Below are 21,162 nucleotides of genomic sequence, written 5' to 3' on the forward strand. Positions count from 1 at the left end.
TAAATACTTGTTTACATTAAGATAGTTAACATTATGACCCGTCACAAGTTCAAACATTAAACAAGATAGTAATTATTGGAATAAGATAATGTTGTCATTGCTGAATTTATGCCCAGACAACACATGAGGTAAAATTTAATACAGAATCGCCTACTTACCTTTAATTATAATCTAGCATTGAATTGATAACGAGTAAAGTACCTATCAACATATTTTAGAACTTTATTTTAATTAAGTTTTATTTTTATGGGGTGGCCATATAAAATTATTCAATTTTAAATATTACAAACGATTGCGAGTAGATCTTTGTCTAAAAGCAAGTACCTAATGTGTGTCTAGTTAGTCGGGCTTCTTGACAGATTCTTTATTAGTTAGCCGTGTCTTAAAGGGTTTTACAATTCAGACAATAAGGGAAATGGAGTAGGGGCTTCTTCGCTCAGACATAAAATTCCTTCAGTTTACATATAATTTAATTTATTAGTCAGAATTAACAATCAATCGTAACAAACTATTAAGTCATTTAAACTTTGATACAACACCATTAAAATCTAATTTAAAATTAAGATAACTACAAAATGGTTAATTAAATAACAAAAAGCCTAGTTATATCCATTATGGAATGTAATTTATGAATTTTGAACAAGCAAAGACACACAAAGTTCTTGTTTTGCATGTCTACCTATGAATGTCTGGAGCATTATAAAAGCAGACTCCAAAACACCTTTATCTAAATTAGGATTGGAGGGAGAATTTCACACAACAGTTTGATATTTTCAGATTACATCCAAATTTTGGCATAACACCAAAACACACTCCGATCAGGAACTTGGTAACATCATTAAACATTTAAGAATTTTAATTAACTCGTTATTTATACCATAATATGATCTAAGGGTGTGGTCAAACGGGCGTTTGTGAGTCGTGAGTCGCTGAATTTCGGCCACAGAAATTACAACAAAGAAAAACAACTCATTTTGCGTCTTCGTGTGAATGAAACAGGAATTTTGTATGAAACCGTATGCAGCAGAAATGACATGACCGAAATTACGCAACTCACAACTCAAAAATTTACGCTCGTTTGGCTTCAACCTAATAGTATCCAGTAGACAAACTGGGACTATACACCAAAACCGGCTAATCTACAAAAATAAAAAGGTGAATCAACTTAAGCAAGTTTCTATAGAGTAGACCGTAATCCGCTAGGGTCGAGCGGGGGTCCTTTTTTAACAGGACCATGAGGAGAAAACCTCTATTAAAAACCGGGTTTTGGTGGGTAGGCGCCGCCTTTAGGCGGGGAGAGTCCCAGATAAAGTACACACTGGTCGTCCCTATCGGCTGTGGGTAAGCCCAAAGGATTTCCAGACGTCAAAAACCTACTTTATACACACTATATCCAAGAGACTAATTGAGAGGTATTGAAAGACTTGCAATATCAATTAATAGTCTGTTTCTTACAAAAAACGTAAGAAACATTTCGACGATATTAACATTAATACGCATTATATGTAAATAACTTTTTAAACTGAACTCAGCTGATTCACCCAAATACTATGCCTACATTATCCATAATTTTGATTTGCCCCTTTTTCCTAAGTACACAGGATAAATATTAAATTGTTTCTTGAAATACAAGACAATACTGGAAGTCATCAAAAATACAATCTTTTAGACAGAACTTACTTGCATAGCAGCAAAACGTGGTGTTGTTTCAATGTCTAATGAATCAGTTGTAACTTGCGACCTAGTGTCAGAGTTTTCCGTGCTATTCTGTATCGAGCTCATAGATATTTTATCATCTTTTAGGCTACCATTGGTGTCTGCTCCTCCATCCCCAGAGCTAGTTTTAGGTTGACCATCAATCATATCTCCGCCACCGCCACTCAACGAATTCCAAATTCCTTTAGAAGATTCTTTCAGTGTAACTTTTTTGTCAGCCATGTTTACAGTTTTGTCTTTGCTATCTTTGGGTTTTTTTCCGAGTACTGGAAATGAGCTGAGCTTGGGTTTGGACGTGCGTACAACTCCACCGCGTTGTATGGGCGTAGAATCTGATTCTCCTTCTTCTGTTATAGATGTAAGTATATCTGTTGCTTCTGTAGGTACCACTTGGCCAGCTTGAATAGGGATATCGTCTGAAAACCGTAATAATTTTATAGTGTGGAGAGTGAAATTATGGTCACCAACAACAACTTTTTTTGTAATCATCGCTTTACAAATAATAATAGCAAGGGCATCTGCTATTTTTAATTATCATTTTTTTATTGGTCGAGTGATCGGATAAAATTTACGAATAGATTTTCTAAACATTAACAACTTCAATCAACTTATTACGAGTATTATTATTAAACATAATTAAACGGTGTTGTAAGGTTGGCTAAAATCTACGATGAATGACTTTTGAATAAATTAGTGTGCTACAGTTATACCTAGGATTATTCATAAACTCTACAGGGTGTTAGGTAAATGGGTATATGAGCCGACACTAGCCCATGTTAACATGGTCATATAAATGGTATGGTGAAGTCAGAAATTTCATATCTTCATTTTAATTATTTTAATTTTCATACAAATCGGATTTTATAAAATTTATTTTGTACTAGCGGCCGCCCGCGACTTCGTACGCGTGGATCCCGTTTTACCCCCTTCATCTATCTTACGCGGTTTAGATTTTTTCATACAAATGTTTTTTCCCGCTAACTCCCGTTCCCGTGGGAATTTTGCAACATCCTGTTGTAACTAAGCTTTGAGTTTACTAAAGTACCTGCATGCCAAATTTCAAGCGTCTAACTTAAGCGGTTTAGATTTTTCATACAAATGTTTTTTCCCGCTAACTCCCGTTCCCGTGGGAATTTTGCAATATCCTGTCGTAACTAAGCTTTAAGTTTACTAAGGTACCTGCATGCCAAATTTCAAGCATCTAACTTAAGCAGTTTAGATTTTTCATACAAAAGGATTTTCCTGCAAATTCCCGTGCCCGTGGGAATTCCTAAGTATCCTATAACCTGCCCAGGAGTACGAAGAATAATTGTACCAAGTTTCGTTAAAATCCGTCAAGTAGTTTTTGTTTCTATAAGGAACATACAGACAGACAGACAGACAGACAGACAGACAGACAGACAGACAAAAATTTTACTGATTGCATTTTTGGCATCAGTATCGATCACTAATCACCCCCTGATAGTTATTTTGAAAATATATTTCATGTACAGAATTGACCTCTCTACAGATTTATTATAAGTATAGATGAAAATAAAAAAAATTCAAATGATGATATCAAATTTCTGACTTCACCATACCATTTATATGACCATGTTAACATGGGCTAGTGTCGGCTCATATACCCATTTACCTAACACCCTGTATAAACTAAGATGAATGTAAGTACTATCAAATGAACTTTGAACATAAAGCGGTAACAGTATTATTTAATACTGCACAGCATACCTGAGTTCAAAAATTTAAACAAAAATAGGACATGTATCATCTAGTGCAGATAAATAATATTTGTTCTTATCATCGTGAAAATAAGACATTCTTTCGATCTGCAAGTTAAATAGACGAATATGGGACAATTTACACTTGCTTGCATAAAAAATGGTACTAGTGTAGTAATTTTGTGCAGTGTTTTGACAAGCATGAAGGTGGCATGTAGTTGTATATTTTCTTTAAAAAAGACTACCTCTTTTTATGGGAGTAATAAACTGCGACGAGTTTCAATAAACTCGTCACTGCTGATCTGATTCAGAGCTAACTGAATGATCGTACAATGAGCTACTATCACTCTTTATTCTTTGCATGGACATTTTCCAATATTCCCCATCAAATATTTTAACTAGCCCATTAGAAAAGGCTGTTCTGTACATATCCACATAATGAATAATATTGCCCTTGTTGCCGAAGTATATGTTTCTAGTCCGAAAATCGCTATCTTTACAATAAGACCAAGAGCATTCATTAGGCAGCATGCAATAATCGTGATGTTCATCTGTGTGTAAAGTATAGTAAGTCAAAACAAATCCATGATGTATTTAAAAAATACTATCTATAAACCTACAAAAATACTGAGTAATTTTAACTAAAACAAGGCATGTTGCAAGTAGGTACATAAATAGTGAAAAACAATCAGTAAAGTTATCTTACCTGGTAGTTTCTTGGTACGAAACGATGCGTTGGTAATCATGGATTTGGACATCGTAACCGTGGTGGTAGCTGGCGATAGCGCAACACTTATGCCCATTGGACCATCACAAGGTTGACCTGAAAAAATAAGGTAAGTAAATTAGTAAAATATACATTGCGATTCGCTATGACAAAACATCTTTTTTTTAACAAAGCTGCTTCACCTGAGGAATTATTTTTCAAGGAGTTTATAACAGCACTAGTGACTAGCATAACATCAGGAAATAACTCGTACTGCGCCCGCCTATCTATATCTTTTACTGCTTGCAGAGCCAATGTATAAAATTCATTAAACATGGCAAAGTAGGCGCCTTCTATCATTTCTAATAGGAAGTTCGGTGACACTGGAATTCTTGGGGTGGATTTATTGCAACCAATTTTTTTGTGGAACCCTTGGGTCACGATTCTGAAAATAAAATAAAAATGTGTTAATAGATTGATGAAAGAATGTGTTGATTATTTGATAGGCCCCATTAGTTACAGATTTTTCAAATTTTGGCTAATTGAGGTTTTAGTAGCACTTACCTTGAAGCTGCAATGCAGAAATGTCTCAATGCCAGCTTTGGTAACAAACTCAGTTGCCGATTATAAATGAAATACAGTGCTGACATCACCTTTAGACGATTCTGTGCGTTTATCACTTCTACCTGTGATAATGGGCCCCAACTCACTAATTTTGTGTTGCATTCCTCCCATCTTCGTAAAGCATTTTCAGTCAGAAACTGTGGCCCTAAAGACAGAGGCTGTAAAATTTAATTATCATTAGACATTTTGTTTAAGAAAAAAAAAATTACTTGATCCACAACATAGTTACCTACTTACCTCATGATAGATTGATGGTTGTGCTAAGGATGGAAGACGGAATGAGACTACTTTAGGTTTTCCAGTTTCATCAACAACTTCAAAGTTGTATAAACCTAGCACAAATCAAAGGTTAATTTCAGTCAGCTATCATAATGATAAATAATATCAATTTACACATGTATAATCAAGTAGAAAAAAAATTATAAAAAGAAAATAAGTTATAATAGCAAACAATTATTTTCTATTAGTCTGAAATCTCTCACCGATGAGTAGTGTCTCAATACAGCGACATGACTTTAAGTTTCCTTGAGCCACTGAGCTTAGGTAGCTGTAGATGAGTGTTGGAACAAATTGCAATGTGAATCTTTGAAGTTCCACTTCTTTGGATCTATAGAAACTAAATAGTTGAGTGCACACATTTTCAAGTATCTGAAATTATTGAAATAAATTTATGTAAAGAACTATGACATATAAGACAGAGTTAAGTAATGCATGTTTTGTGTTTTGAAAGAAATACAAAAAGATACATGTGTATAATTTAGGCGGTCTTTTCGATATAATTACCTCCTCTGGACTTTCATTTTGATTTTTGTTGCTGCAGTTAATATCGCATTCATCTTCACTGTAGAATAAATTGAAAAGAGCTGTTGCGATTTCGTGGTTATGCTCATGTTCTGCTGCAAAACTCTTTATTTCATTCTCTTGTAAGGAGGTATATTCTGCTATCCATTCATTTATCAGCTGTTTCCATTCGGCCATAATTGCTTGCAAGTCCACAAGATCTATAAATATTTTTTAGTGAATACGAATATTTTAATAGTACAATAGTTAATAATAAATTGATACCTTAGTAAATAGCTTTTTTACGTACTGTACGGGGGCAAAAAAACACTCTTTTACTGATGAATCACGACTTCGAATTTTCCGCTTCAGATGAAATTTTGTAAAGTATAAATAGATTCACCAATTTCTCTTTAATTTTAATGGCTTATTCCTAACGAATAAACTTTGTTATTACGTGTTGTTGTGTCTTCTTGTCCTGGATATTTTTATTTTATTTTAGCCAAAATGAAACCCTTTTATTTTAGTTGCTGTCACCTGTCACCACAGATGAGACAGGGTCTGTCAGCTGTCACCTACCCGTCACAGGCACCAGCTGCGTTTCGTATTATTTTTCAATTGCTTAAAACATACGCTTAAAATATTGAAACTACACAATGGCGGATAACAGACTGCTTTTATTTTATTTCTTTTCCATATTTAAACAGGTTACAGAAGCTATGACACTAGGTGGCGCTAGTTTAATTCGTTACACTTATAACACTCTCTCCTAACGAAATAAACTAAATACTGTTCCAACCAATGATATTAAAGAACTATAGATATGTTACGTTCATAGAAATTACGATTTGAATCCGTGCCGAGCTATTCCAAATTGCACACATTGACAAATGTAACTGATAAGTGAAACAAAAGATACGAAATAGCACGCAAATGAAAGAGATAGCTATAGTTTTAACGATTCTGCACTAACTAATCTATGTCCGCAGCGCACGCATCCTTATCGCTCTAACGTCAAAACAAGATCGCTTTCTCTTTCTTAACTTGAACATGGCGCATGGCGTCTTGATTGTTTTCATTAATAATTGAAAATATAAATACTAAATAATTTTGCATAATCACATGTGGTAAGAGATCCCTTGTATTTTGTTTACTTTAGAGTCATAATTGGTACACTTTCGAAACACACACGATGGCATTTTTTATTTATTTTGGTAAGAACAGGAACTTACGGTGTGGTACGCACGCGATTGCGCACGACGCAGGCCACACGAAGACTAAACACAAGACGTCCCAATTGGGACGTATTTGAGTATTCACAGCGCGAGCGCTTATAACATATCTGCTTTTGTTTTTATATAATATCATTGGTTCCAACTAAAACATAAAACAATATTCCTTGGAACAAACTTAAACTTCTGATATGCCCATTAAATCTAAAAACTTATGATGTTTATTAGCACTAAGACTCTTTGTCAACAAATCAGCTGGCATGTTGGATGTTGAAACATAATCAAGTTTGACTTGACTATCATGCACACATTGCCTTACAAAATGATGTCTCACTTCTATATGTTTTGTGCGCCTATGAAACAAAGGATTAACAGCCAACTTAAGTGAACTCTGACTATCACTATACAAACATATAGGTACATCACACATTGTTCCAAACATTTCACATAAAAGACTTTTCAAATACAGAGCCTCTTTACAAGACTCGGAGAGTGCCATATACTCGGCTTCTGTACTCGAAAGCGCGACAGTTCTCTGCTTTCTTGATTCATATGATACAACACATCCAGACATAATGAAACAGTACCCAGTATATGACCTTCTGTCTAAAGTGCATGATGCCCAATCAGCATCTACAAATCCATGCAATAATGAATTATTTTTCTTATACACCAAACCATAACTTTTAGTTTTCTGTAAATACTTTAACAATCTCTTTAAATGCTTCCAATGAGTTTCATTAAAACAACTGTTAAACTGACTTAAATAACTTACACTAAAAGCTATGTCAGGTCTAGTCAATACAGATAAGTACATAAGGCTACCTACTAACTGTTGATATGGATATTTATTTTCACAACTATCAACATCCTTTTCCAACTTTAAATTCACTTCCATAGGTGTGTCTGAAGTGTAACAATTTGACATATTGAACTTATTCAAAATTGTGTTTATATATTGTTCCTGGTCAACAGTAATACAGTCTTTCATAACTTTAACTCTCATTCCTAGACATTGCTTTACCTGACCTAAATCTTTTATTTTAAATTTATTTATTAACTCACTTTTCATCTGATCATAAGAACTTTCACAGTTATAGAATACGAAAAAATCATCAACAAATAATGCAATAAATACTTTAACATCATTATTACACAACATAAAAAGACATGGCTCATGATCAGATTTTTTATAACCTAAGTTCAACAAGCATTCCTCTACTCTGATATACCAGGCTCTGGCAGACTGTTTCAAGCCATACACTGCTCTATTTAGCTTTAACACTTTGTTATCACAATTTTCAAAATTTGAGCACTCTGGTATTTCCATATAGACATTTTCTTTTAAATAACCATTCAGAAATGCTGTAGGTACATCGAGATGATTAATTTTGAAATCATATTGAACACTTAAGGCAAATAAAAGTCTTAAAGTGGAATACCTCACTACCGGTGAGAAAGTCTCTGTGAAGTCGACACCCTTCTTCTGGGTAAAACCCTTGGCAACCAGTCTAGCCCTGAAGCGCACTCCACCATCGCTGTTTAGTTTCTTTTTAAATACCCACTTATTCTTGACTATGGTAGCATTATCTGGCCTATCCACTAGTGTCCAAGTACCATTATCATCGAAAGACTTCAACTCATCTTGAATTGCACTTTTCCACTGCTCTTTTTCAGGTCCATTCATGACTTCATCTAACGAAATTTGTTCCCCTGTCACTTCCTCCACGCACATATTAGCAAATGTGAATCTATCTGGTTTTCTTCTTACACGTTTTTCTGGAACATTTTCCACATCTGGCTGTGTAGTGACATGATTTTCCTCGGGGCTCATAGTGTCATGAAAACTGGTGTCAGACTCACTTGAATCTGGAACATAAGTTGGATCACTTACATTATGTCCTTCAACATCTGTGACATCTGTCTGACTGCCCAGAGTTTGGTCTTGAGAGTGGTCTAATCTTTGGTTATCTTCACTATTCTTTACTGGCAGATTGCTGGTTGTGTTATCCTTGTCCTTCATGTTCTCATTAGAGTTCTCCATGACCACAACATCTCTGGCAATAACTATTTTTCGCTGATCTGGATTGTATAAGCGATAGCCTTTTGTGTTTTCCGAATAGCCAACTAGGATCATCTTGTTTGCTTTCTTATCCCATTTACTGCGCTTCTCTTTCGGAACATGGACCATTACTGGACTACCGAAAATTCGCAGGTGACTCAGATTCGGTTTTCTGCCCGTCCATACTTCAAAAGGTGTAACATCGCATTCCAATCCTGCTGCTGGTGATCTATTTTTTATATAAACTGCTGTGTTAACAGCTTCAGCCCAAAACTTTTTCTCTAACTGAGCATCAAAAAGTAGACATCTGGCTTTTTCAATAATAGATCTATTGTATCGTTCTGATACACCATTTTGCTCCGGAGTGTATGCATTTGTCTTCTGATGAACTATGCCACTTTGCTTCAAGTATTCCTCCATCTCAGTTGAGCAGAATTCACCTCCATTGTCAGATCTTAGAACCTTTATCTTCCTGGATTTCTGGTTTTCTACTAACGTCTTGAATTCCTTGAAGTATCTGAATGTCTGATGTTTTGACTTTAGAAAGTAGACAAAGCACATTCTGCTATAGTCATCTACAAATAGCAACATGTATCTAGCCATTCCGAGCGAACTGTTCTCCATTGGTCCACAAAGGTCTGTGTGAACCAAGTCCAGCACATTCTGACTTTTGCTTTCACTCATAGGAAACGGGAGCCTTGTTTGCTTGCCCTCGCAGCAAATTGTGCAACTGGATTTGTCAATTTCGCTTTTCTCTTGGAATGTCACGCCGTCAACCACTCCATTCTTCATTTTGCCAAGGTCTTTTGAGTTTATGTGACCTAGCCGCCTGTGCCATGTAGTTACTGATGTTTTTACTGTCGCTGCCAAAACTTGCTGTGACCTTGCTATGTTCAATCTATAGACATTGTTCTCTAACTTTGCTTCACCAATGCATTCATTCTGTGAGTTGTAGATAAAACAGCCTTTCTTGTTGAAAACCACTCTGTTTCCACTCGCGATGATTCTACTCACAGACAGCAAATTAGCGGTGAGGTTAGGAACACATAAGACATTCTTTACATTTACTTCATACTGCTTGTTTCCTACTGCAGTCGTAATTTGTAAGTCTCCTGAACATATTACTTGCACACTGGTCTGATTTGCCACAAGTATTTCTTTGGTTTTCGGCTCATACGAAACATTCGACAACATCTTCTCGTTTGATACTAGGTGAGTACTCGCGCCGGAATCCACATACCAGTCGTTCTGACTGAATTGACTTGTCAAGAAAACGGCACTAAATGCATTCAAATTTGCTTTCCCTGCTGTACACTGGCTCTTGAAATGTCCAATCTGTTTACATTTGTAACAACGAATCTTTGAAGATTTGTTTACATTATTGACATTGACAGAATTGACATTTTGCGTTTCATTACTTCTTCGATAATTTGAATTACCGTAACTGCCATTTTGACTTTGTCGCTTTGAGGAATTTCTTGCAATGAATGCACCTTCTGTTTTCACCTCAATATCCGTGCCCATATCTAAAAGCTTCGTCTTTATCGCATCAGCACACAGCTTCATCCCCGAGTGTTCGATCGCCATGATCATCGGACTGTACTTCTCTGGGAGACCCGCTAACAGCAAAGAGCCTACCCACTCGTCACTGATATCGAAACCAGTCCCCTTTAGCTTCTGTGCTGTTTCTACTAGCTGTGTAACATAACTAGTCATGGAATCACACGTCTCCAAGCGAATTGAGATCAGATTTCGCAGTAGATTGATCTTGCGTGTGAAGCCGGAGTCGTCAAACAGTGACTTCAATTTGTTCCACACTTTCAGCACTGTACTTTCCCCTTTAATGTGTACGTAAAGGGTGGGATCGATGGTCATGATCATCTTCGCTCTGGCTTTTCTGTCATTCTGTTCATCTAGCACTTCTTTACTAGACAAATCGACGCCTTCGAGGATCATAAAATTTTCAACTGCAAATGCCCAGTCGTCATAATTCTCACGCCCTTTCAGTTTAGGAACGTTTACTGAGTAATTTCCTGACATTTTACTACTGAACACTGCGAAAATACTTGATAAAAACTGATAAAAACGGGTCTGGGCCCATAACCTATTGAAACTACACAATGGCGGATAACAGACCACGGGGTGGAAACGCCATAGTGTTTGACAGATGGTTATTCAAATGTCATTTCTAGGGGCATCCACGTAATCTCAGCGAACATAGCCTGTAGGATTAGGCCAATTAAAAAAAAAGAGCATCCGTTATGTCAACTGTCATTTTAATGACATTGACAGGACAGTATCCACTCATTCATTCGCTGAATTCGCTCGCTCATTCATTCAATCAATCAATCAATCATTCACTCAATTCTTTTCGAAATTCCGAGTTGAAAAAATCTTGATTCCGAAATATTTGCGATAAAAGCAAACAAAATAGCAATTTTCATTGCTCATAATGGTCATTTTACCGTTAAATACATTTCACATTATCACCAAATGCATCGTCGTGACCAGTTGCTCGTCCACCAAGTCTAGGGTTTTCCCTGGCACGTGATGAAGCATTGCAGGCTATATGGATGCAGTACACAGATGAGACAGATGCAGTACTTCCTGCCTGCAAATCCTTTATCAGGATCTATGACAAAGGAGCAACTTCTTCAAAGAAAGGCAAGTGATTTTAGGTTATTAAACAACCTTCCAAATTGCTATAAAGTTTGCTGCAATTTCTTTAGGACTGAACTGACTGATTTTTGTTTCAGGTCTGCCAATCACATTTTGAGGATAAATAAATCCAAAACAATCTATTGGTTATGATGAATGGATGTCCTATTTTTTATTCATCCATGAAGATAATAATAACATCTCGGCGACCATCCAAGCTGTTGCTGATCAGGTCATCCAGTAAGTTAAAGTATATACCTAGATTCAACCATAAAGTGTTTTGCAAGTACTAATTTAATTAGTCTATACGAATAAAGATATTTTATTTTTTTAATTTGACTAAAAAAGTAAACAATGTTCTTAATAAGCATTACTTTTATTTGAAGATCAATCTACTTAGTCAATAAAACTAAAATAGAAAGAGATATTTTACTACATATCAGTAAAACAAATTATCCTTATTCTATTTGTTTGGATTAGGCACCCTACATAAATTATTTTATTAACACAGTAACTTACCACTAAAAATTGAAACATTAATTTTAACATTTAAGATTTAAATACAGAATGTTGCAATAGATGATTGTTAATATTTTTTTTCTTTCTAGCTGCTAATAGAGATAACTTCAATTCAATGTTGTTGCTAGATAATGCTGTGTTCAACTCAGTTGTAAATATACCTATGTACTTTTAAATTGAAATTCACCTACAATATTCTTCGAACATAATTTATAATTTCAATATGTAATTTAAACAGATTTTTTGTGATAGTAATTTTTCTTTTGTAATGTTTTGTAAGCAGTATTTATTATGATGAACATTTAATTTTGTTCTGCAAAGAAAACTTTCTTAAGTTATTTAAATTATATTGTTTTGTTTGATAATTAATTGTACATTAAGTTTTACAGGATTTTTCCAAAATAATTTATATTTAGTAAAGGTTGCAGTATTCTATCTTACAAAACTATCTTTTTAAATTAATTTTAGATAGTTATACCACAGGTTTTACCATCATACTTAATTAATTTTATAGGTATATTTTATGCTAATTTTTTAATTATGTAATAAATTTTAATTATGTTTTATTAAAATATTTCAGAAACTGTATCCTGCCATCTACATCAGAGCCACATTATGGATAATATTATTGCTGCGTCCTAAGGTATCATAATAATGTATTTAATTTATTAAATTTCAAATCTAATTACATAAAAGGAGAAACTGACTGACTGACATATCAACGCACAGCCTAAACGTCTAAACGTAGGCACTTGAAATTTGGAAGGGACGTAGTTTAGGTACCGTAGAGGTGCACTAAGAAAGGAATTCTCGAAATTCCCACGGGAACGGGAATTAGCGGGAAAAAACGGGATCCACGCGTACGAAGTCGCGGGCGGCCGCTAGTATTCTTCTACAATTATTAATATTAAGTATTTCAGTTTCATTTTGATGCTTTTTTCAAAGTAGATAATTAATTTTAAGAAAGCGTTTATAATATGATTAATACAATATGTATTATACTATTGTTATTAATTATTTCAGGTTCAGCTTGCAAATAAAATCATCAAGCAGAGGCGGTACTGTCTTGGATGGAGTCATGAATCGCGCATTTCAAGACCAACGGCGTGGAATAGAGTGGGGTATAATCGGAGTCTTAGAAGACTTAGATTATGCCGATGACCTCTGTTTGCTGAGCCACACGCATCGCGATATGCAGTCCAAACTTGATGACCTACATCGAGAAGCGGGTATCACAGGGCTCAAAATTAACTGCCGGAAGACCCAAGAGATGCGATCTGGTGTGAGAAATTGCACGCCATTACGGATTGGTGCAGAGGATGTGGCACGAGTCCACAATTTCACCTACCTCGGGAGCGTCGTGTCAGAAACTGGAGGTACCGAAGAGGACATCACTTCGCGCATTGCCAAGGCCAGAGCTACCTTTGCACAACTTCGCCCCATATGGCAGTCACGGAAATTGACCCGAAGGGTCAAGATCAAAACATTCGGGTCCAACGTTAAATCCGTTCTGCTCTATGGGTGTGAAACGTGGAAGGTCACCAAGGTTATCTCGCACCAGCTGCAGGTCTTCATCAACCGCTGCCTTCGCCGAATTCTCGGCACATACTGGCCCGAGAAAATCTCCAACGTCGAGCTATTGGAACGCTGCCACGAAATTCCGATCCACCAGCAGATCAAGCGTCGCAGGTGGAACTGGATTGGCCACACTCTCCGAAGGGACCCCGATCACATCCCTAAGCAGGCTCTGGATTGGAATTCCCAAGGAAAACGCAAACGTGGTCGACCCAGGCAAACTTGGCGGCGCACTGTAGCGGACGAGGCGAAGAAGATCGGCAAAACCTGGAGCGAGATCAAGCGAGAAGCTCAAGACCGAACGAGATGGAGGACTGTTGTAGTAAAGTAGTTGACTGTTGCAGTGAAGTAAGTCAAGAGGCGGTACAAACAAACAAAAGGTGGACTCTTTGTTTTTTTTAAAACGGAGCCCGAAAGCGTATGAGCTATTGCGCCACATATTTATTTTGCCTAGTCAACGATCAAGAAAATGAAGGTATTGAGTGAAAAAACTGCCCCAATCATACAGCACCAAATTTGGTAGGTTTGACAAACGCTCAATAATACATATCATTTAAATATAAATTATGTACAGTCGTCGTGCCAATTTTAAAAAATATTGTAAGTGTTTTAACGATCATACAAATCTAAAACAAATTCAGACAAATGTAATCATAAGCTGTTCATAAATATGTTGCGGTAACGCAGTATTGACTACGCTACTGCGCTATAATCTGTTGATAATGCGCGTGTGCATATTTTATACCTTAAGTTGTAAAGGCTATAAGGTTTATTTTCGTGCGCCATAATGACTGTGATTTCATGGATAAGTCCACGCATGCTGGTTTTGATAATAATAAATTATGAAATAAATAAAAAAATCTGCTCTTTACGTAAATCGATTAAGTTACTAATAATTCTGAGTGAGTCTAATGATAAAAAAATGGCAACACCTAAAAGAATCACCCAGTATGTAGTAGTATTATCCTTAATAATATTGTAAATGTTACACCAAATTTAATCTGGTTTAATATGAATGGAATAAGCGTCGACAGATATCACGTGCACACAGTGGATACAAGTCGCCAATTTGAGTTCTTTTTCTATTATTATAAACAGCTTCTTCAGTCTGTTATGATTTGTAATAAGAATCATAATAATGTAAATCATATTGTGTTGTCTTTTTTTTTCTTAGAAACTTGCAGTACATTATTCGCTTATTCGATGGCTCCTACGTATACTGGCGTAAGTGAAAAAAGTAAATTTTACAGGAGAGCCATTTTAGTGGCCAGAACCATATTTTTGGGTCATATCTTCTGACCCACTAAAACGAATTTAATGAAATTTCACATTTTATCCTTAACATGTAATGCTTTTGCTACTGCTGTTATCAATTTTTATATTTTTCTTATATATTTTGAGATTTTACGCATTGCCCTTTTACGTCGGCATATTTCTATAATTTCATGTATATTGTTCAACGTAAAGAGACTTAAATGACAACGTAAATATAATATTTTAAGCGATTACTCTCTTTATTTATGCATGTAATTATTTTAATTGTTATCATGTGCTATATCAATAATAAATCAGTTAGAAAAAGTCGTTTAATGTACCGTTTTACGTTTTAACGCAAATACGCCCATATACTGTGCTCGAGATTTAGTTAGGTCTTTTAACATAATGTGTCATATTTTTAAAAAATATAAATAACTTGAAAAAATCGAATTGCCTAAGGCGGGAATTGAACCCACGATGCCTTAGGCAGTTCGATTTTTTCAAGTTATTTATAATTTTCAAATTAGTTTGAGATGCGACTCTTAACGCTAAAAATTAAATAACTATATAATGTGTCATAATTTATAAATAAAACAATTTGCTAAATATTTTCATGGCTTTATTTAAGATTTGGATTATAAAAAATATATGTTTATGTAAGCAACTACTCGTATAGATTGACGAATCGTATGATTGGGCTTTATACGTGGCGTAGTTTTGCACATACGCCTATTTGCCTAAAATTTTATTTTGTATCTAATGGAAAAAAAATTTTTTTTTCTTACTGATGTTATAGATTAGAGCAAAGTGAAATCATTGCTTAAATAATTGGAAAAAGGCGTAAGCGGCAGTTTCGCCCTTATACGTAGGAGCCATCGTATTGGAAACTGATAATTACTTGTTAATACCGTAATTTATTATGGAAAATTGTACTGTTAAGTAGGTCTTTTGTAGTTTTACGCAAGTTAAAGAAAATCGTAGTATATTTTTTTCTACACAAATTTTGTTAAAATGATTGTTTGTTTGTTTATATTGAACAGGCTCCGAAACTAAGTACTGGACCAATTTGAAAAATTATTTCACAATTAGAATCCTTCATTTTCCCTAATGAAGATAGGCTAAAACCGGATTTTTACTGGCGGTACGAAGTTCGCCGGGTCAGCTAGTTTCTTATAAACATGCAAATACGGTAAAAATGATTCATTTTGTTAATGGCTGTCTAGTGTTACGCAATTACAGGTAATCATCATTTTTATTGTAAACAGCGTTTATATTATTTATAAATAGCTTTTGCCCGCGGCTTCACCCGCGTGAAATTTAGTGCCACAGATTGGCATAAATTATACCCTATTATGTTAATCTGGGTTACAAATAATAATACTGTAAAGTTTCAACCAAATCCGTTCAGTAGTTTTTGCGTGAAAGAGTAACAAACATCCACACAAACTTTGACCTTTATAATATTAGTAGGATTTATAGTCTGCGACAATAGACATGTTCGCTCGCTTGAAATTTTGTAAACAATTATTGCAAAAAGTTAATAATTATATTATTCTGTTCTGTTGGCTTCAATGGTGGGTACCTATTTATTACAAAAAGTTAAACTCTAGGTAAAATTGACATTTAGTATGGAAATGTGATTTTAAACCAGTGTTCATCTCATTCATAGAGGAGGTTTAATTCTCTAAGGTTCATCCCGGGCTTAATTTTTTTTTGTAATAATGGGTTTTATGACTAAAATTGACTCAAACAGAGATAAATTAACTAAGAATCTTTAACATTTACCTACTGGGCAATTAAAGATAGATTTACTCAAATCCTACTTCCTACTAATATTATTAATGCGAAAGTTTGTATGGATGTCTGGAATCTGGATGTTAACATGTTTGTTACTCTTTCACGCAAAAACTACTGAACGGATTTTGATGAAACTTTGCAGTATTATACTTTAAAACCCAAAATAACTAACATACAGGGTGGAATTTTGTAATGCCACTCGGAGGTAAAGTACTCTTAATACTGTAGATACAAAATTGTAGTGAAAGAAAACATTTCTTTATTTTTTAAAAGAAATAGAACTGCATTCAAAGATTTCCAAAACTTAGCTTGCCACACCCGGGAATCGAACCAACTAAAATCTGCGAAAAAACTACACCCTTTATTTTATTGTACCGATCGTTAAAGTTAAGTATAAGGTGAAATCTTAAATTATTGTAATTATTTACGGAAAATTGTATGGTATGGTGGTGAATTTTCGCAAAATTTTTCGGAAATCTTTGAATGCTCTTTACAAAAATAAAGGAATGTTTCATTTGAGATATTTTTTTCTATCTACAGTATTAAGAGTACTTTCCCTCTAGGTGGCATTACAAAAGGCTATAATTTATTACGATATTTGACAAACTAAATTACACGCGTGTGAAGCCGCGGGCAACAGCTAGTTACTAAATATTATGTTCATAAATAGTTCAGTCTCAATGTTATTGATGAAAATAAAGCCCAACTAGACTTTATTTTCTATTGGCGCGGTAGATTTTCTTTTATTTTTCTTAAAAACCCGCAGTTGATGATTCTGTGAATTAATGGCTGTATAGTTTTACTTACTAATAGTATTTCATAGTTTCCTAAGTTTATGGTGCTTACTTATAATTATCGAGTTAAGCGGATGATTTTTTATTTCATTATTATTTTGTAATTTTCCTTACGGAATAAGAAATCATCCGGTTGGTATTTATCTTCGAACGTGTAGATAATTCTAAGCAGATGTACTTCATGTTCAGACTCAAGTGCTCAAAAGTTAGGACCAATTTTGTCGATAGTTGTATGCATTTGTTTTTAAGTTGTATTTTTATGAAATAAATTTTTTAATAGAACTTATTTTATGGTTTTTTATTTTTATAAATAATTTGAAATAATAATGTATCCGTACCGTTATTGGTGCGATAACGTTACCCGTTATAAAATATATTAAAGCGGTACTGCAACGTCGCTAAGGCAGTCGTTATTAAAAAGTTATGATCTTTTCTTTTTTTTTAGCGCTACCCAATGGAAGTCCATAGATGCCGGAACTTTTACTATGAACGGACCAATCATAGGGCCGTTTCCTATCTGTCCCTGTCTCATCTGTGTAACAGACTGCTTTTATTTTATTTCTTTTCCATATTTAAACAGGTTACAGAAGCTATGACACTAGGTGGCGCTAGTTTAATTCGTTACACTTATAACATAAAACACATTATCTTGTGTAAGGGCCATGCGACTAAACTAATTGCTATTGGCTACATAAAGACTTGGGTAGAAAAGAAAGACCTCTTATCACTAACGAAGTACTGATTTATATGAATTACCTACCTATAAATAAACTTGCCAAGAGTTTTTTTTCATTTATTTATAAGTAACGAAACGCAGTTGCAAATGACAAATGCCACGTAATTCTCCAAACTGTCACTGTCAAAATCGTTGCGGTTGTGAACTGTTGGTGGAGTAATATTACTGTCAATAAAACAATCTATAATTAATATTTAATAGTGTATTTTGTATAATTCTACAATATCCTCATGGGTTCTTCCCATAGCACAGAAGTGCCTGGAGGCGGCACTGATGGATATCATATTTTGCGGGTTAGTTACCATTGTTATTGCTTTGAGGCATTTCAAATAATTTCGAGTCTAACAATCCACATAAGACACGTCAATAATTGTATTTACAGGTGCAAGACGGTTCTCCGGGTCAAAAAGCTAATTTGGAAGCTTTTTTCGACTTTATAGTAGCCATAGAAAATACTAGATTGGACCAGGACAATGATACTTTAAAAGAACTACTAAAGCAAAATGTTGATAAATCTATTAAAATGTTAATATACAGCAGCAAAACCCAGTCTGTGAGAGAAGTAATGGTTACACCTAGTGCTGACTGGGGTGGGCAAGGGTTGCTGGGAGTGAGTATAAGGTTTTGTTCCTTTGAAGGAGCCACTGAAAATGTATGGCATGTGCTGGTAAGTTTCAACCTATAATGTGATCATTGTCAAAAGAGTAGTATCGTTTTACTACACATTTATATAGCCTAGATTATTAATTGGTAAATTCTGTAAATTACAGGAAGTTCATCCATCTTCACCTGCAGAAATGGCAGGATTGAAGCCATTTTCGGATTATATTATTGGAGCTGATTCAGTTATGCATGAAAGTGAAGATTTTTTCACACTTATTGAAGCTCATGAAGGTAGAGCTCTAAAGTTGTATGTGTACAATGTGAACGATGACACCTGCCGAGAGGTCAATATCACTCCCAACCACAATTGGGGAGGAGAAGGAAGTCTAGGGTGTGGCATTGGTTATGGGTATTTACACAGGATTCCTATTAGAAATATTTACCCCATGCCGGGCCAGAATCCTGCAACAGCTATGGTATGTGTGTCAAATTTCTCTTGTTTCATTATTTTTTACATAATAAGTAGATAATTTTGTAAATTGTATTTTAATTCAAACCTTTTATTTTTCAGGATACTGCACAGCTTACATCAAATTTGTACAATATGAATATCAACGAAAGTAAGCCCTCTGGACCACAGACCTTCAATGTACAACCAGAGCCTATACAAACACCACCTCCTTTCTTGTCTGGTGTGCCGATGGTAAACCCTGGAAACTATACCACTGCTAGCTATGTTGATAAGCCTCTTCCAAGTCAAGACATTCCTCAGCCGCCATTGCAATCACCACAAATGCCTGTGATACCACAATCGTTGCCACAGCAACCCATCTCTCAACAGTCTATTGTATCCAATATGGCTGCCTATTCTAGCAGTAAGTAAATTATCGTTATTTTCGTAATCATCAAATATTACCAGGAATGTTATTAAAATTATAATTTTTATTTCAGATTTAGCAGATACAACCCTGACCAATTTAGGAAGTATACCGTCCTTTTCCAATATGCAGCCTCCAGCGCCGCTACCGAGTTTGCCAGGTATTCCTATGAATCAACCTCAGCCTTATATACCAATGATGCCTAGCTACTCGCCAAGTACTGCTGTGTATCCCCAAAATGCTGCACCGGTTGCCACATTTGATGTGAGCAGCTTCGCGCCGACGCCCATGCAGCCCCCGCCGGTGTCCAGCGGGCCCTCCATGGTGTTGCCGGTGTCGTTACCGGGAATGCCACCCATAACAGTGAGCGTGCCTGTTTCTGCTATGCAAGGTCTACACCAGCAACAGTCACAACACCAACAACAAGATTTATTATCATGAAATGATATCTAAATTGTTTGCATTTTATAAATATTATTGTTAAGCAGAAAATTGTCTTATTTGCTGATATTCATGTTACTTTTATTTAAATGTTATGTTCAAATCACGTACAATTATGCTGCTGGAAGGCTCCTAAAGAAGAAATTCATTTGTAGATTTTAAAGATGTGCAATATAGTTTTGTTTTGTTTGTTTACTCTAACATGACTAGTGTATTTCAGTTATTGACAATTTATTAATTTAGAGGAACTTCTTAAAAACATGTAACTCAATTTCTACAATTTATTAATATTTATACGCCTTCCTAAGTTATTTAAGTGTACCCTAAACACTGAAAATAAACAAATTAAAACCAACAAAGATGTTTCAATTAGATATGAAAAAAAAAACAGGCTTTATAAAATAATTTATTTTTAAATATTTATAACAAATTATCGAAATATTCTACGCATTCGCATTGTTACAAATTAAACTAAAGTCGCGAACTATAACATAACAGCAGCGCCAACAGTCCGTTGAATAAAGTGTGTAGATTTATCACATACAAGTAGTTGGATTCTAGTCTAAACATTTTTATCGCAAATTACGTTCTTCGTTTTGCAGGTTTTAACGGTAATATCTGTATTATTTTTATAAAATTTTAAAGATCATTACGCAACTGTTTTTATCAGTAAGTAATAATTTTTTGAATAGAATATTTAGTAAAATGGAGTAGCTTAGTGTCAAGGATCTCGTTTGTTTGAATAGGCCAAATTTTATTATATGTGCGGTAAACAATTAATTTTCGGAACCTTTTGCACACGATAGCTCGCACTTGGCCGTTTTTTAGTATAGGGCAACGAATGACTCATCTCTGACTAACGGGGCGTTGACCACATCCTGCTCCGGAATCAAGTGAACTTATGATATAAATTATTTACTGTCACAAAGATAACATATTGCTTAAATTCTAATATTCACACACACAATACAATTACATAATCTACCACGAATAAATTAAAAATTTACACCTGCACAGTGTGGTGCATTTATGGGGATACAGATGTGAAGCTATTAACGCTACTAAG

At 35.0% G+C, this 21,162-nt stretch overlaps 2 protein-coding genes across 3 annotated transcripts; one reads left to right on the forward strand and one right to left on the reverse strand.

Moving 5' to 3' along the window:
* Positions 1-452: 452 nt before the first annotated feature.
* Positions 453-6,101, reverse strand: LOC135071856 (hyccin). 2 transcript variants are annotated; one of them, XM_063965694.1, is made up of 8 exons: positions 6,002-6,101; positions 5,548-5,765; positions 5,247-5,412; positions 5,002-5,096; positions 4,705-4,922; positions 4,344-4,585; positions 4,141-4,257; positions 453-2,132 (listed from the first exon to the last, which is right to left on the reverse strand). In XM_063965694.1, exons 2-8 carry the CDS (start codon positions 5,740-5,742, stop codon positions 1,666-1,668), a joined length of 1,500 nt encoding a protein of 499 aa, XP_063821764.1. In that variant the 5' UTR covers positions 5,743-5,765; positions 6,002-6,101; the 3' UTR covers positions 453-1,665. The 2 variants fall into 2 exon arrangements, with proteins under 2 accessions (XP_063821764.1, XP_063821763.1); XM_063965693.1 differs by having other exon boundaries at positions 5,855-6,098.
* Positions 6,102-18,284: 12,183 nt separating this feature from the next.
* Positions 18,285-20,455, forward strand: LOC135071838 (Golgi reassembly-stacking protein 2). The gene is made up of 5 exons (XM_063965671.1): positions 18,285-18,467; positions 18,557-18,841; positions 18,945-19,253; positions 19,349-19,652; positions 19,729-20,455. Exons 1-5 carry the CDS (start codon positions 18,405-18,407, stop codon positions 20,094-20,096), a joined length of 1,329 nt encoding a protein of 442 aa, XP_063821741.1. The 5' UTR covers positions 18,285-18,404; the 3' UTR covers positions 20,097-20,455.
* Positions 20,456-21,162: the final 707 nt, after the last annotated feature.

This window comes from Ostrinia nubilalis, chromosome 5, assembly GCF_963855985.1.
Source record: "Ostrinia nubilalis chromosome 5, ilOstNubi1.1, whole genome shotgun sequence".
Taxonomy (NCBI): Eukaryota; Metazoa; Arthropoda; class Insecta; order Lepidoptera; family Crambidae; genus Ostrinia; species Ostrinia nubilalis.